At 38.2% G+C, this 17,649-nt stretch overlaps 1 protein-coding gene across 1 annotated transcript; it reads right to left on the bottom strand.

The window, feature by feature from the left end:
- Positions 1–254: 254 nt before the first annotated feature.
- On the bottom strand, positions 255–2,342 carry LOC109242151 (DNA-binding protein S1FA-like). The gene is made up of 2 exons (XM_019408985.1): positions 2,129–2,342; positions 255–684 (listed from the first exon to the last, which is right to left on the bottom strand). Exons 1-2 carry the CDS (start codon positions 2,168–2,170, stop codon positions 469–471), a joined length of 258 nt encoding a protein of 85 aa, XP_019264530.1. The 5' UTR covers positions 2,171–2,342; the 3' UTR covers positions 255–468.
- Between the last annotated feature and the right edge of the window lie 15,307 nt (positions 2,343–17,649).

Below are 17,649 nucleotides of genomic sequence, written 5' to 3'. Positions count from 1 at the left end.
CCAGCAACATAATTTTCTTTTAAGCTACAACAACAACAAACCTAGTAAATTCCCACAAGTGAAGTCTAGGAGGGTAAGATGTACGCAGCGTTACCCCCACCCTGGAAGGGCAGAGAGGCAGAATTTTCTTTTAAGAGGTTGGCATTTATTTCAATGCAACTGTTATCTTTCGAGGGCTAAAAGAATTTCACTATTATGCAACCATGAAAGCAACACTAAGCATTAACCTGGCCAGAAATTTGGACATAACAGCCTGGTAAGAAGAGCAATAATTCATCTAAAAGAGATTAGGAAATGAGTAGCATATAGGAAAACAACTTCTGAGTCACTATAAAAATAGCAGAATATTTTGGTTAAGTTCTACCTATGATGGTGGGAAATTGGTAACACTATAAAGTACAACCATCTATTGACTAGGAACATCTTCTATCAAAATGAACAAGAGGAATACAGGTGTGTCCAAGATATCTATTCACCAGGTGCTGAAACACCTTGCTTCAGTCTCTCGCTCTTCAGTTTCTTCTTGGAAACTGGCTTCTTTTTCTTTGGAGGAAGAGTTTTCTGTGCATACATGTAAAGTAAATAGTTCCCAACAAGGAACGCCAGTAACAGTCCGCCAACAACAATTAAGACGATCAATCCTGGGTTGAATCCTTGAACTTCAACATTTTTGGCCGTACTTTTCTGCAGAATAAATAGATTAACAAGTGTTAATTCGTGTCAAACTCACACGGCATAGTTCAGTGCAAAAATACAGAGTGCACTGAAGGGAAAAGAGCTTCTACTAAGCCCAAAATATGTTGAACAGATAGCAAGTAATGATTTTTGTTGAACCCCCACGGCAGAATTCAGTGCAACGTAAAGAGTACACATCATTAAAAGCGAAAAGAAAAGAAAATTTTACCCAGAATGGTGTAGAACAATGTCTAGACTAAACAATGAACATTACTGATTGAACATATTATGAAAATTGTTGAAAAACAAAAGGAAAGTTGAGGGCTTCAGTCTCTGCATAGGTAAGGAAGAACAAGAATGAAGTGAGACAGGTTTTAGACTTGCTTCACTTTTGAATCAACAAAAATTTGCTTTTAAAGTTCCATGGTGAGTGAGCAAGTGTTCGGGGGCAAACTAAATCACCTAGCTTTTTCCTACCCGTACACAGGGCGGAGCGAGCCTATTAGGTGTAGGTTTGATCGAACCTGGTCACTTTTACTTAGATACTGTATTTATATTAGAAAATTTATTAAATAAGTCTAAATATTTAATTGTGAACACAGTAACAAATATAAGCTATGGTTTCCAAGGTAAATTCAGAACCCATAAACTTCAAATGCTGGCTCCACCTCTGGCCGTACAACTATCTGTAGGTTTGGTTTAGGTATATGGGAAAGAATCACACAGATTTTTGTCTTTATGAAATTTGAATCCTAGTTCCCAATGGACTTAATTCCAACTTCATTGATTGACCTCTACACTTCACTCTTGGATGCATCTAGAAATGAATAATAACAGGAATAATATGCTTTGACCATAATTCTCATGCATAACTTTCTAAAGCAATTATCTACGATACCGGGATTATGCAAGAACAGAATTTATGACATCTGCATCTAATCCAGTTGAATCCTAAGAACTGTTTATGGCGTGTCATCCTTGCACAGGGGCCATGTTAATCTACTCTATGTCATTCCAGTTTTATCGGATTGTTCGGTTGAACCTTTTTTATAGGTGGATTGTTCTGTTTAATCTTAAAATTTACCTAACAGACATATTGATGAATCCGGCACTTGATTAACCCCCCAAAAAAAAGGAACTAAGGATACTATGCTAAGCTTGGCCAAACTCAAACCTGTGGTATCATTCTCTGCATTTTGTATTCCAAAACCTTACATTTTCCTAGTACTAGGCTACTAGCTGAATTCGCACTCATAACATATCTTGTGAACAAAACAGACACCAAAATTCTGATAATCATATCAAAATCCCCATAAGAAATGTAACAATCAAACTAACCCTTCTCCGACTAAAAGACAGAAAAATATCATTTCTTATCAGAAAAGGGGAAAAAGAAAGAAAAAACAAAAAAGAATGAATTGAGAAACATAAGGAGAGAAGTAGAAGAACGTACCATGGCATCAAATGACGGAGGAGGATCGCCTTCGTAATCCATGGCTTCTACTTGGAGACCAAATGGATCTTCACAGACTTCTAGAGTGTTCGACAAGGTAGCAAAACAGAATTCTTACTGTTAAATTGCTGTAGGTGAATTGTTTTGCTAAAAGGTCATCGCTTTTTCCGTTTTCCCTTGATTGGACACAAAAGTTTTTGTTTTTATTTTTGTTTTACACTCGCATCACACTTTTGATTTTTCATTTTCTGCAAATAATGATTACTTACAACAGTAGACATTTCCATAATCATATTTTATAACGATACTTCACTACAACAATCAAGTATTCTTCGAAACTAAATTTTTATGTTATAACATAATATATATTGTATATAACATTCAAAAAATAATATATAATATATATAATAATACTTTACTATAACCGTCAAAAAAAATTCGAAACAAACAAGAATGTTATAGAGATGTTTGACTGTAGCACTATTTTAAAATGTTATTTCCTTATTGCTTTATGGCATCCTAATTTGGTGCAAAAACAAATTATTGTAAGATTGGACTAAAACAAGAACTATTTGGAAATAATACATGAGGATTGGAAGAGAAAACTTTTGTACTGTGTCGACACACGTTTCATGAAAATTAAGGGTGTAGGATGGACAAATTAAATTAAATTAAATTTAGGCGAATTAAAACGCATTGAATCAATAAATACAGACAACATCATTCCTCTCAATTTGCTTAAATAAACATGTAATGAGTTAATTTCGGGGTGAAATGCAAAAATAGCTAGATTTACAAGTATTAATTGAAAAATAGTTACAATTTCAAAATCCGGAAAATATTCCAACATAATATACTGGAGTTCCAGTATAATATACTGGTCCAGCATAATATGCTGGAAGTTCATACACAGGTGTTCCAATCCCCAGTATAGTATGCTGTAACTTTCCGTGTGTTGGAGTTCCAGCATAATATGCTGGAAGTTTATACACAGGTGCACCAATCTCCAGTATATAATGATGGAACTTTCCGTGTTGCGGCAAAATAGTGATTAGTTTTCAATGACTTTAAAAATGCTGGCTATTTTTCAATTATCAGTCTGAAAACTGGCTAGCCCGTGTTATTTTCACATAATTTTGTCTACGCATAGGATCTTATCACTTGACCTGCCTAATTCAAACTTTTTCTAGTTTATTTTTTTTTCTTGTTATAATCTGCTTAATTTTTAAATCAAATTAGAATAGCATTTTTTCTTTTTAGGAGATAAAAATATATTCACCAGACTAAATGTCACGACTCAAAATCCATTAAAGGTCGTAATAGTGCCGGACACCGCTGTCAGGCAAGCCAACAATAAATAATTAATTTGGTTCTCTTTTTAGTATTTTCGAAATCATAGTTTTCCTTCAAAATAGTAGATGATGGAAATTTTAGAGTAAATACTAATATTTTCACAATCTCAAAATTAAATAACCCATAATCATCCCAGAACCCAGTGTCACAAGTGCATGAGCATCAACTAGGAAAAATAAAATAAAATACATCATCTATCCGGAATACAACTTTGGACATGAGAGAAAGAAAATATAAATACTCTGAAGGAGACTTTGCCGGCTGCGGATCGTAACATAAGATGCAGCTCATCTAAGTCCCCGCATCAACCACGCCGCTGCGCCCACAAGGTCACTAGACGTATGTGCCTGTACAACAAAATGTACAGCAAATGTAGTATGGTATGAAAATAAAGCGTACCTAGTAAGCATCCCGTCTAACCTCGAATAAGTAGTGACGAGGGGTCGACTTCGACACTTACTATGGGCTGTAAATAAAATTGCCAATGATATAATTTAAACATAGGTTATATAAAACAGTTGTAAGCTCAATATTTTGAAGTAAGTAAGCAATTCTTTTATAACTAAGAAATCTCCAAATTTATTTCTCATCATTTAACAATTTATCTCAGGCCAAAGAGGCAATATCATTTATTATAAATTCCAAAGCAATCAATTCAATCATGTGCAAATCATGGTGAGGTCGTATGGCCCAATCCAACATATAAATATAAATTATGCATTTCCGAGGGTCGAACAGCACGAACCATAAATGCATCTATTGACCTGCCGAAGCGAACTGCCCTCTCCCATGAGAATAGTGAAATTAACCCCACTCGCGAAATATAATTGCGACGCAGTTACACATAGATTTCATAAGGTATTAATTCCTCAATTCTTTTCGAAACTACGAAGTCCAAATGAAAATTTTTAAAATCTCAAATTCCTCAATATCAACTCTTTTCAAGACAATTAATAAGCAACCTCAATCTCGCACTTTCTCAAGGCAACTGTTACGCCCTGCAGTAGTACGTCAATGTTATGCTCTGCAGTAATATATTACGATGATGTTGCACCCAGTAGTATTACATTACAGTGATGTCACGTTTCGCAGTATTAAGTTACAACGATGTTGCACCCTGAAGTATTGTACGTTAAAATTTCGTTTTCAGTTAACTAATGTAGATTCGGGGATGAGATCATCTTGACGTTAACGTACTTACGCTATTTATAGCAAGCGATAAATAAGTGTTATGAAAAATAAGGGGGTACACGGATTAAAGAAAACGAGTTTCGTTGAAAGTGGTCAATTTGGAATAAAATACGGGTCGAGTTATAATACCCGATAATTTTGAACTAGTACCATGCAAAGTACCATATGACCACGGTAGTATAATATATAAAGTATATATGAAGTATTTTAAAAATAAATAGAATTCTAAGTAATTTGTGATAATTTTTAAATTTATGCGGGTAATTGGTTAATTACCGGATAACGGGATATTACCCAATTAACTAATAAATGGATAAAAATTAACTACAATACACCACTCTCTACGTGGCACAAGGCCACCAGTTTAAAGATATGACTCATAAGCAATTGTAAAGAGGTGTCTAAATCTTATCACCTTGTAGGAATCTGATAAACCCACAAATGTGATATTATCACAATTTAGTACCAAACCCATTCAAAGGCTAGAACCAGAAACGTTTTCCACCAAAATCAAATCAGTTCAATATTTCAAATCTTAAAAAAAAAAACCAAGAACCTTATTTGCTAAGGATTCAAGTGAATCAAGTAAGTCCTTTCCAAGACTTGAAGAATCAGAAACATTTCCCTTTTCAATTTCAAACCAAGAGAACGTGAGAAGTGAGTCTTAAGTAAAGACTTTTAAGTGTGTTGGATTCCATTCTTTTGAACAAGAGATTAGTAATGACCTTGATGTAAAAAGTCTGATTTTTGGAAAGGTTTCAAAGACATTTGGTCTTAAGAAAAATGTTGAAGAAACAGAACAGAATCGAATCGATCAAATCCAAAGCGCAGATACTTAAATTCGATTTTTGGGTTCTAAATTCAATCCACGAAGATTTCCAACGGGATAATTATACGGAGTTGTTTCTATTCCAGGTATGTTAAGGCTATCAATTCTTTCTTTTGGCATGATCCATACGATACGAACGAAACGTGCAAATGCACAAATTCCATGAATGACCCTATTCATAGAAGTATTACAGATATCTACGTTCTTGAATTTCCGTGCGTCATAATATTTTATCATATGTTCATGGGTCTCAGAAAAGAATACGAAAGTTGAAAAGAGTTTACTTTATGATATTACTCAAAGGCAAAATGGTCTTATGAAGTTCCGAAAGATTTTGTTAACGTACTTTTCCTGCATTGCATTCATGTGCATTGACCCATGACCAGATGGCGTTATATATATATATATATATATATGGGATATGGGATATGGGAAAGGTTATGGCGTTATATACGCACCACCACCTGATCAACTGGTATATGATGATGATGTTGCCCACAGTGGATGAAATATGACTCAGACGACGTTATATATGCGTATATATGTATGTATATATATGTATATGGGATATGGAAAAAGGTTACGGCGTTATATACGCACCACCACCTGATCAGCTGGTATACGATGATGATTTTGCCCACAGTGGCCGATATGATATGATGGGATGCCCTCAGAGGCTGATGATGTTATGAAACATGTACCTATGCACGACATGACATTCATACGCATATGCATGACGCTAAAAGTAATTTATGATTTACAAAGTTATTCAGACTTACAGGTTGAGTCATGTACTCTATATTTCTTCCATGCCTCTTATGTATTTATTTATGTGCCTTACATACTCGGTACATTATTCGTACTGACGTCCCTTTTGCTTAAGGACGTTGCGTTTCATGCCCGTAGGTCCCGATAGACAGGTCAAGAGCCCTCCAAGTAGGCTATCAGCTCAGCGGAAGATGTTGGTGCGCTCCATTTGCTTAGGAGTTGCTCGTTTGGTTAGTATGATTTAGACGTGTATTGTTTGGTAAGGCGGGACTCTGTCCCGATCTTTATGATATTTGTGTACTCTTAGAGGCTTGTAGACATATGTCGTGTATATAAAAGATTGAACGGCCTGGTCGGCCTATGTTTTGAGTTTATAAAGTATCATGTTGGCCTATTAGGCCCGTTTGTCATGTGTATATAATGATGTAATAAGAAAGATACATTACGCTGGTACTCGGTTGAGTAAGGTACCGGGTGCCCGTCGCGGCCCATCGGTTTGGGTCGTGACAAAAGTGGTATCAAAGCAGTTCTGTCCTTGGGAGTCTACAAGCCGTGTCTGGTAGAGTCTTGTTTATGGGTGTGTTGTGCACCACACTTATAAGCAGAAGGCTACAGGGCATTTAGGACTGCCACTCTTTCTTCTTATCCTAGATCGTGTGGTGGAGCTCACTTATAAGAATTCAAGTCCCGAACTTCTATTCGTAATAAGATGATGCCTACATTCAGAAAGACAATCGATAAGAGATATAGCTGTGGAATTATTGATTTAGAGGAACTCGATTTTGCATCTTGCTTATGATAAGTAAATGTGAGGTCTTTAGCAAATCATGGGTGTACTGAAAGGTGTAAGCCTCTTGATAAGGAACCTTAAGGCAAGAATATTTATCCACCTTTATGGTGAAAGACAATGCTTTTAAGAAGTAAAAGAAGCAAGGTGAAGAAGGGTACGAGGCGCCCAATTAATGAAGATTACCGGTATTAGAGTTCCGGCAGAAAAATATAAGTATTAAGAGTTACCCTCAATAGTAACAGAGGTATGTACAATCGGCCGTACCCATCTCAGTTATGCCCTATGGGGGCTAACAGGTGTAGTTTAAGAAAAGGACGGAACATCAGGACCTGGCTGGGGTTAGAGTAAACCAAAATTGTGAATGGATTGTCTGTGTTAATTGACATTTCCGAAGGATATTGCAAGTGTGCTAGTAGATCTCCTCGTGAGACACCTAGATGGTGCACCCTAAAATATTAAAGCTAGATATGAGCACTGGAAGCCTTGAAGGAATAAATATTACCTTAGTGTGGCTCCCGCCCCCAGTAAAGAAAGAATGTTAGGCAATTGAAAGAGCCAAGGGATGGAGCAAGGGGAGCCAAAAGCAAAAGAATATTTTGTTCGAGTTTTTAGAGTAAAGCAGTAGACATAGATAATTAGCGGGAGATAAGAAGAGAGTTAATGAAGCATTATGAGTAAGATATGATACACGAATGATAACGGTAGGTCAAAAAATTGATGACAGTATTACAGAGTTTACAGTCAAGTGAAGGGAAAAACAAAAGATGACAGGCCTTGAGACAATAAAAGAATATAGGCCATAAAGTCATATCCTCATTTCGAGAAATAAGTTCGCAACTCTAGCGCGATTACCAAGAGGAAAAGTTAGACCCCAGAGTAATAGGAACTAATATGGACTGGTGAATCAGATAAACTAAATATGAATTAGGGGCTGAGTGATTTGATAACAATCAGCATCATGAGATTTTCAGATCGTGTTCCAGCAATAATAGGACGGACAACAGAAGAAGATTCATGAGAAATTCAGAGAATGGTCATTCAGGAAGACGCTTCCCTAAAGCAAGCAATGTTAGCAAAGTTAAGCTTAAGGGATTGTATGTATCGGTTACATTAAGTGTCACCCTCACGAGTAAGGGAATTTTTCATCTTTGGTACAGAAGGATTGCCGCAAGGCGAGTAAGGATCATTGATGTTGAGAAACGACGCCAAAGATGAAGAGGTAAAACATCTATAGGTAGATCCTCGTGGCTTCAGTTTTTAGTACACCCCTAAAGAGAGGAATATGGAGTGATGTGACATTAAGTCAGAATTAGGTGGTTCTAGTGACTATGGAATGGTAAAGGAAGAATGCGATAAATGAAAGAGGAATGAGATGGCACTTATCCAAATCTTACAGATACGCTACAGTTCAAGAATATTGTGCAAGCAGGACGTCAAGGAGTTATCAATAAATAAGGAGCCAGTGCGAGACGTAAGTTAAGACAAAGAAAATAACCCAAGAAAGATTACGAGGAATATTGATATGAGAATGGGCCAACGAGTAGTTAGTAATTGGTCAGGAAGATCCCAGTTATGGCTAAACAGGAGGTTACAGACGAGTAATCTGATCGTGTAAGATAAACATAGTAGAACCCAACATGGAGAATTCAGCCTCAAAGAATATCATTATAATACTTGAGATATATTCAAACAAGAGTCGGGGTAGTTAAAGGTACTGTATGAGTATTACGGGGATCCAATAACCGGGAATGATAGCGGCATCATCGACGGCATGTCTTCCAGCCTATAGTTTCTAAGTACTGAGAGATCTAATTAAGAGAGTAGAGAAAAGTTGGAGACAATGTGATGTATCGCTTGAGTTCCAGAATAACATAAGGAAATCTATAGTGCAAGCAAGTTAAAGGAAAGTTGCAGTAGTATAAGTGGATATGTATAGGTCGCAAGCTAAAGTATGATAGAGCGACAAAATTTTAACGAAACATGAGTAAAGATGAGGAAAGGCAAGTGAAAAGGTAACGAGAATGGATAAGTCCTCAGGATTAAGTCCATGGAAACAAGAGAGATAATGGTTTCTCTAAGTTATTGAAAGTTCAGTATAGCTTGAATAAACTCAAAGAAGTCTAAGATTAATAGCATTTAGAAGGAATAAAATGCTGACCTGGTAGTAAAATGAGGGTATAATTGTGACAGATAAAGGGTGACGTCTGGGCATTCGCTTGAATAATGATATGAAAAAAAAAGAGAAGAGAAGGAGAAAAGATTTCGCTGGCGGCACGAAACTAAGATACCCCCATAAGGTGAATCACATTGAGACATTAAGAAATACGATTATGGGAATCACCCCGAATATTCCTTGATATGACATAAGCCCTAGGGGCAAAAGTATTACGTAAGGGTTTTGAGTTATCAGTGGTATATCTTAGATCAATATTGAGGTGAATCAACAATAGACAGACAAAAGTCACAAAGTATGAGATGAGATTAGGCTATCATTCTAAAGATGAGCAGTGATAAGGGAGCATTAAAGGATATAAATTATACATATGGAATAAGCAACGAGAGTAAGCTGGGATTTGGTAGCAGACCTCAGCAACGATAAATTAAAGTAAGAGTTATGGCAATAAATTCATACGGATGGCTAAACGGATCTATGCGATTTGATATAGCAATATTCGTGAATTCAACAAAGTACCAAGCGAAGAACTTCAGTATACTCATATACCCAAAGGGACATCTTATCAAGCTCTACATATGAAGCCTAGAGATTAGGCACACTTACAAGGTCAAAATTGTACAGGCTGCATGATGAAAGGTAGCAACAATTACGAGATTGGAAGGATTCCGACTACAAGTTGTGATGTGAGAAGGAGGCCTAAGGGGGAAATGCCCTGGACTTTTGAATTACTCACAGAACAGGCCCCTAGATGGCAAGGGAAGTTCTAATGTATTCGGAAAATATAACTTATGAAAATGATAAGTGCATCAGTCAACATTCGAGGACGAATGTTCCAAAGGAGGGAATAATGTTACGCCCCGCAGTAGTACGTCAATGTTATGCTCTGCAGTAATATATTACGATGATGTTGCACCCAGCAGTATTACATTACGGTGATGTCACATTTCACAGTATTAAGTTACGACGATGTTGCACCCTGAACTATTGTACGTTAAAATTTCATTTTCAGTTAACCGATGTAGATTCGGGGATGAGATCATCTTGATGTTAACGTACTTACTCTATTTATAGCAAGCGATAAATAAGTGTTATGAAAAATAAGGGGGTACACGGATTAAAGAAAACGAGTTTCGTTGAAAGTGGTCAATTTGGAATAAAATACGGGTCGAGCGATAATACCCGATAATTTTGAACTAGTACCATGCAAGGTACCATATGACCACGGTAGTATAATATATAAAGTATATATATGAAGTATTTTAAAAATAAATAGAATTTTAAGTAATTTTTGGTAATTTTAAATTTATGCGGGTAATTGGTTAATTACCGGATAACGGGATATTACCCAGTTAACTATTAAGTGAATAAAAATTAACTAAAATACACCACTCTCTACGTGGCACAAGGCCACCAGTTTAAAGATATGACTCATAAGCAATTGTAAAGAGGTGTCTAAATCTTATCACCTTGTAGGAATCTGATAAACCCACAAATGTGATATTATCACAATTTAGTACCAAACCCATTCAAAGGCTAGAACCAGAAACGTTTTCCACCAAAATCAAATCATTTCAATATTATTCTTTCAAATCTTAAAAAAAACCAAGAACCTTATTTGCTAAGGATTCAAGTGAATCAAGTAAGTCCTTTCCAAGACTTGAAGAATCAGAAACATTTCCCTTTTCAATTTCAAACCAAGAGAACATGAGAAGTGAGTCTTAAGTAAAGACTTTTAAGTGTGTTGGATTCCATTCTTTTGAACAAGAGATTAGTAATGACCTTGATGTAAAAAGTCTGATTTTTGGAAAGGTTTCAAAGACATTTGGTCTTAAGAAAAACGTTGAAGAAACAGAACAGAATCGAATCGTTCAAATCCAAAGCGCAGATACTTAAATTCGAGTTTTGGGTTCTAAATTGAATCTACGATGGTTTCCAACGGGATAATTATACGGAGTTTTTTCTATTCCAGGTATGTTAAGGCTATCCCTTCTTTCTTTTGGCATGATCCATACGATACGAACGAAACGTGCAAATGGACAAATTCCATGAACGACTCTATTCATAGAAGTATTACAGTATTACAGATATCTACGTTCTTGAATTTTCGTGTGTCATAATATTTTATCATCTGTTCATGTGTCTCAGAAAAAAATACGAAAGTTGAAAAGAGTTTACTTTATGATATTACTCAAAGGCAAAATGGTCTTATGAAGTTCTGAAAGATTTTGTTAACGTACTTTTCCTACATTGCATTCATGTGCATTGACCCATAACCAGATGGCGTTATATGCGCGTATATATGTATGTATATATATGTATATGGGATATGGGAAATGTTATGGCGTTATATACGCACCACCACCTGATTAGTTGGTATATGATGATGATGTTGCCCATAGTGGCTAAAATATGACTCAGACGGCGTTATATACGCGTGTATATGTATGTATATATATGTAAATTGGATATGGGAACGGTTATGGCGTTATATACGCACCACCACCTGATCAGCTGGTATACGATGATGATTTTTCCCACAGTGGCCGATATGATATGATTGGATGCCCTCAGAGGCTGATGATGTTATGAAACATGTACCTATGCACGACATGACATTCATATGCATATGCATGACGCTAAAAGTAATTTATGATTTACAAAGTTATTCAGACTTACAGGTTGAGTCATGTACTCTGTATTTCTTCCATGTCTCTTATGTATTTATTTATATGCCTTACGTACTCGGTACATTATTCGTACTGACGTCCCTTTTGCCTGGGCGCTGCGTTTCATGCCCGCAGGTCCCGATAGACAGGTCAAGAGCCCTCCAAGTAGGCTATCAGCTCAGCGGAAGATGCTGGTGCGCTCCATTTGCTTCAGAGTTTCTCGTTTGGTTAGTATGATTTAGACGTGTATTGTTTGGTAAGGCGGGACTCTGTCCGGACCTTGATGACATTTATGTACTCTTAGAGGCTTGTAGACATATGTCGTGTATATAAAAGATTGTACGGCCTGGTCGGCCTATGTTTTGTGTTTATAAAGGATCATGTTGGCCTATTAGGCCCGTATGTCATGTGTATATAATGATGTAATAAGAAAGATACGTTACGTTGGTACTCGTTTGAGTAAGGTACCGGGTGCCCGTCGCGGCCCATCGAGTTGGTTCGTGACAGCAACCCTAACCATAAATCATATAACAATATAAACAAGGCGTGATGTAACCTAAAACTACCCGGAAATAGGAATAGCTAGTAGCTACGTACGAACTCTCGTCACCTCGTGCATACGTAGCCCCCACAAATAGGAGCACATATTAATTTAGTTCACATATGGGGTTAATCCCTCTTACAAGGTTATAAAGGAGACTTACCTCGCTCCGAAGTTCCATAGCCTGCTCCCCAGCCTTTCCAACAATTCAAACCGATGCCCAACGGTCCAAAACTAGTCAATAAATGTGCAAATCCATAAATATACTCCAATACTTATTATAATTCAGTTTATAATAATTTTCAACTCTTCTCGAAAAGTCGATAAAATCAACCCTCGGACCACGTGCCCAGATTCTTAAATTTTTTGAAGATAAACATTACCCATAACATCAAAAACTCAAATATATAATTTATTCTCAATTCCATTCCCAAATTCGTGGTCAAAATCCAAAAATACCAAATTTTAGGTTTTCTACCAAAACCCAAAATTTTCTCTAATTTTCCATGAATTTTGATGTTAAAATCTATATATAATCCAAGTATTTAACTTGCAATAGGTGGGAATCACTTACCTTGACATACATGATGAAGATGGAGCTCCAAAATTGCTCCTAGGTCGTCTCCCATGGAGGAAATGAGATAAAATGAGCCAAACCTGTTTTTGCAAACTTATACACTGCCAGGCAACCCTTCTTCGCATTCGCGGGCCTCCTATCGCGTTCGCGATGAACAAAATTCTCAAAAGCCATTTCACAACTCTTCTCAGACAACCTCTAGTATAATAGCCATAACCTTTGGTAAACTTCAAATGACAAATGGTTTAACTTTCTGAAAACTAGACACAAAGGGCTACAACTTTTATTTTTGAATCATCTCCAAATTCCTCATAGATTGCGAGATATGAGCCTCCGAAGTCAGACCTATGCAACAAAGATTTCATTCTTCGCGAACGAAGAACAAAATCCCAGAAGCCAAATCCTTCTTCGCGAACGTGAAGAACAACACCAGACATCTAAACCAGCATCCAAAGTAGCCCAAAATGTTCGAAACACATCGGAGGCCCCCGGGACCCCATCCAATCACACCAACCTGTCCCAAAACATGACAGGAACTTGCTCGAGGCCTCAAATCTCATCAAACAACATCGAAATCATGAATCTCACCCCAATTCAAGTTTAATGAATTTTAGAACTTCAAACTTCTACATTCGATGTCGAAACCTATCAAATCACGTCCGATTGACCTCAAATTTTGCACACAAGTCACATTCGACATTACGGACCTACTCCAACTTTCGGAATCGGAATCCGACCCCGATATCAAAAAGTCCACTTCCGATCAAACTTCTCAAAAACCTTCAATTTTCTAACTTTCGCCAAATGACCCCAAAATGACCTACAGACCTTCGAATCCACTTCCGGACGGGCTCCCAATACCAGAATCACCATACGGAGCTATTCCCAGACTCGAAATCCCAAACGGACATCGGTAACATTGAAATGCACTACCAAAATTTATGAAATTCTTCCAAAATACCAACTTCCACAATAGGCGCCGAAACGCTCCTGGATCATCCAAAACGTGATCCAAACATACACCCAAGTTCAAAATCATCATATGAACCTGTTGGAACATTCAAATCCCGATTCCCAGGTCGTTTAGTCAAAAATCAAAGCTTAGTCAATTCTTTCAACTTAAAGATTTCGAAATGAGAATTTCTTTCCAAATCAACTCTGAACTTTCCGAAATTCAATTTCGACCACGCGTGCAAGTCATAATGCTTGAATGAAGCTACTCATGGCCTCAAACTGCCGAACGACGCGTTATAGCTCAAAAAGACCAGTTGGGTCATTACATTCTCTCCCACTTAAACATACGTTTGTCCTCGAACGTGCTAAGAACTGCACTGGACTTGTTTGAAATTATTGTTTAACACCTCGTGCACCTACCCATGCTACCACAACTCAGTTGAGCATATTTGCTCGAGAAATCTGAAGATTCCCCTTTTGTTTAGTCAAATTAGCCTTAGAGCTAAATTCTACTATCCAGAATTTTCCACCAGGCCTGCTTTCAACATACGAACACCGTATCAGTCACTACACACTGTACCAAAATATGATTGCACACCCTTACCGAATTCACACCATGCACCGCATAATTCACGTTACCATAATATCATTCTCTGAAGCCAATAGTCGAAATTCTATGAATCTGATGCCCTCAACACACCTCATGAAGCATATAAGACCCATTTCAACTCTCGCAATACTGCCATGACAGAGGAGATGTGTAGAAACTCATAACCACTTGCCGAATCACAATTCATGGAGTCTCTCATCCCGACAAGAACCACTACCTCATTCTGGACTGAATATCGATATTTACTCTTTAATGTGCCTCATATAAATCTGATCGCACTGATCCCAGGTCCAATAATCTCGTCTCACCCAGTACAAGCTGCTAAGGAGATAAGCCACCTCAGACACTGCAAAAAGTCTCATATGATGCCACAGAGTGCTAACAAGCCACAACCTTGAATGCGATACGTAAGGAGAAATGAGCTTTGCAAAAGAACTTCTCAACCCACGCAACTAATTTAATAAGCGAAAAGATGTTATGAACCTTCCTCATAAATGAGAAGCAAATCACACAAGAATAGATATGGGAAACTGTACTCAACATCACACTGTTGCGGCGGACAACCCGATCCACACATGATACTGTTGCGGCGTGCAACCCGATCCAACCATAATACCCGTGGAAGCGTGACACCCGATCCACATATAAGAATCTATAAGGAAATACTTACCGAGCTGAAATGCTCTTAACTACGAAATGCCCCGAATATCGACCACAAGCACGCCAAGTGCGTAATACCATCCCTGGGGAGACAGATAGCGACGTACGCCACAAAACTCAAACACGACGAAGGTGCGATATATGATCTGCATCTGAGAGCCATCCTGCTCACATAACACCATGGCTACGCAGAACCTCAACACATGTGCAATTAATCAAGCCGTCTCACAACCCACACGACACAATAAAGTATTACATAAGATAGCCAACGACGAAATAACATCCAACGTCCGAATACTCCTCCATAAGGAGTGCTATGCTGAATGAACACACCCAGGCTGGTGTAGAGTACACATCCATATTTAGACCCATCAACGAACCTCATCCGATTTTGATCATACCATTCTTGGGCAAATAACCTCTCAAGGACCCACAATGACCTATTCATGACACATAAGAACAGTCGTCGAATTCGGACCAAACTTCCACAATTCACAGCCAACTGAATAGAGAGCCTTTCAGGCCTAAACTCTCACATTAGCGACAGTGCCAAAAATCTCCACACTTGGTTTCAATCTTCAATCAATCAAGTGACTACATGTCACACTTATACAATCTTCTCGGGGGGTACGCTCTCACGACCTTCCGCACCAGGTAACAAGTCTGCACATCCATACCACCGGCCATACTAATGCGGTAACACAAATCAAGAATCCGCAATCAGTACGTAAAGCCTCTTACACAGGACACCAATCTCAGGTGACACTAAAGACAATATCAGCTTACTCTAATCATCTGAATCCTTTCTTGCTCACCCCGAGCTCGTGATATTCTTGACAATACCAAATGGCAACCTTGCTCCTCAACTTCCAATTCACATGTCGCTCACTACACCTAACATGCCAATACGCGACAGTACAAGAATTTCATCATAACTCCTAAACCACTAATAGATTAAATACTTCGTCATATAGAAACCTTTCACTTAACTCATTTCAGGAGAACCATAGCAACACACGACTGAATTCTCATAACCGCTAAAAATATGATCCTCGGGTAGTGGTCTAAACCACCATGATCCTTCTGCGATCCATCTACACATAACGTGCCATAATACTTGAATACTTCCAAATAAAATCAATTACGGCGGCTGTCAAGCCTCGCACGTACCGCCACAAATCACATGCATAACTCAACGCACCGAAGGAACTGATCATTGCCACCATCATGCCAATTCAACCATTGCTAGCTAACCCGGCTTCTCCCAATTTATTCTTAACTTGCCTTAGAAATAATAATAGCTCCATTCATTACATCACGAACCCAAATCCGCACTCATCCCGAGTGACCTTATTTCACGAGACCACGCTATCCCAAATCCCGCGAACCATCTCATACCCTCCTTGTGCGTATATTCACATCTTTAACTGGTACACCCATTTTGATAATTCCTCTATGAGTCCGAAGTTGTTATCTCCCATTCCTCCAAAGCTAAACCGCAGATCAAAGATAACATAGAACACTCCAAGCCCCTTTCATAATCCACGGCAAAAGCTCGATACTTAACCATACTACGGACTCGAAATCCTTAGGCACCGCACTTTAACTTTCGAATTCACTAGGACCGTTATTGAGAGTCACCCACTCTGACTTGTTCCCAAAGATGATTAAACTCCAAGGCTCTGCTAGCACGTGAACGCCCTTCTCAAAGAAACGCCAGGCTGAATCACCTTTCTTGTAAATCACCTCTATACAAAGCATAAATCCTAAGTCTTCCCAAAGCCTAAACATAAATTGATAAGGCCAATTATAACACACATTTCCTCAAATCCTTTGCTCAAATCACCACTGATATTCTCTTTCATTAGTCGTAATAACCCACCAATATGTCGATAACCAGAAACCTCACAAGTGGATAACCATACAATCCAATCGTAGGCGGTAGGGCTCTCCCACTTAGCTTGAAGCCACCTATTACATAACTCTGGAATCCACTGAGATTCCTTATCCCCCATTGACATGGTCTTGTACAATCAACCCGCCAAATGAAGGTGATAGATCATATCCCTTCCCACATTTCCTGACTATGTACCTTGATGACTTAGAGGCGGAGAAGAGGAAGTTTGATGTGAAGGTGAAGCCAAAGGTGCCTTTCTCCTGGTACAGCCTGCAGAGCGATGACAACCCCAAGGGCAAATATCCTAAAGGTAAATCCACTACTTCTATTGGCCAGCCTGAAGAGCCAGTAGTAGTAGTAGCTCCTTCTCAGCCCCCCTCAGCTACCGCAGATATTTCCCCAGGACCCTCCACTACCACTGCCCCAGATATCCCCTCATCTTTAGCCTATCCATTGACTACCCACCGTTTGAGCCAAACCCTTGCCAATATCAACAACTGGATGCAGGC

The sequence above is a fragment of the Nicotiana attenuata genome, unplaced genomic scaffold, assembly GCF_001879085.1.
Source record: "Nicotiana attenuata strain UT unplaced genomic scaffold, NIATTr2, whole genome shotgun sequence".
Taxonomy (NCBI): domain Eukaryota; kingdom Viridiplantae; phylum Streptophyta; class Magnoliopsida; order Solanales; family Solanaceae; genus Nicotiana; species Nicotiana attenuata.
Note: the sequence above shows the minus strand (reverse complement) of the source record. Positions and strands in the feature narration are given on the sequence as shown.

Bases quoted from the DNA above. Each gene is read 5' to 3' on its own strand.
- LOC109242151 (XM_019408985.1), bottom strand. From the start codon at position 2,170: ATGGATTACGAAGGCGATCCTCCTCCGTCATTTGATGCCATG. The intron at 685-2,128 runs GTACGTTCTTCT...TTTATTCTGCAG, and splicing joins CTCCGTCATTTGATGCCATG to AAAAGTACGGCCAAAAATGT.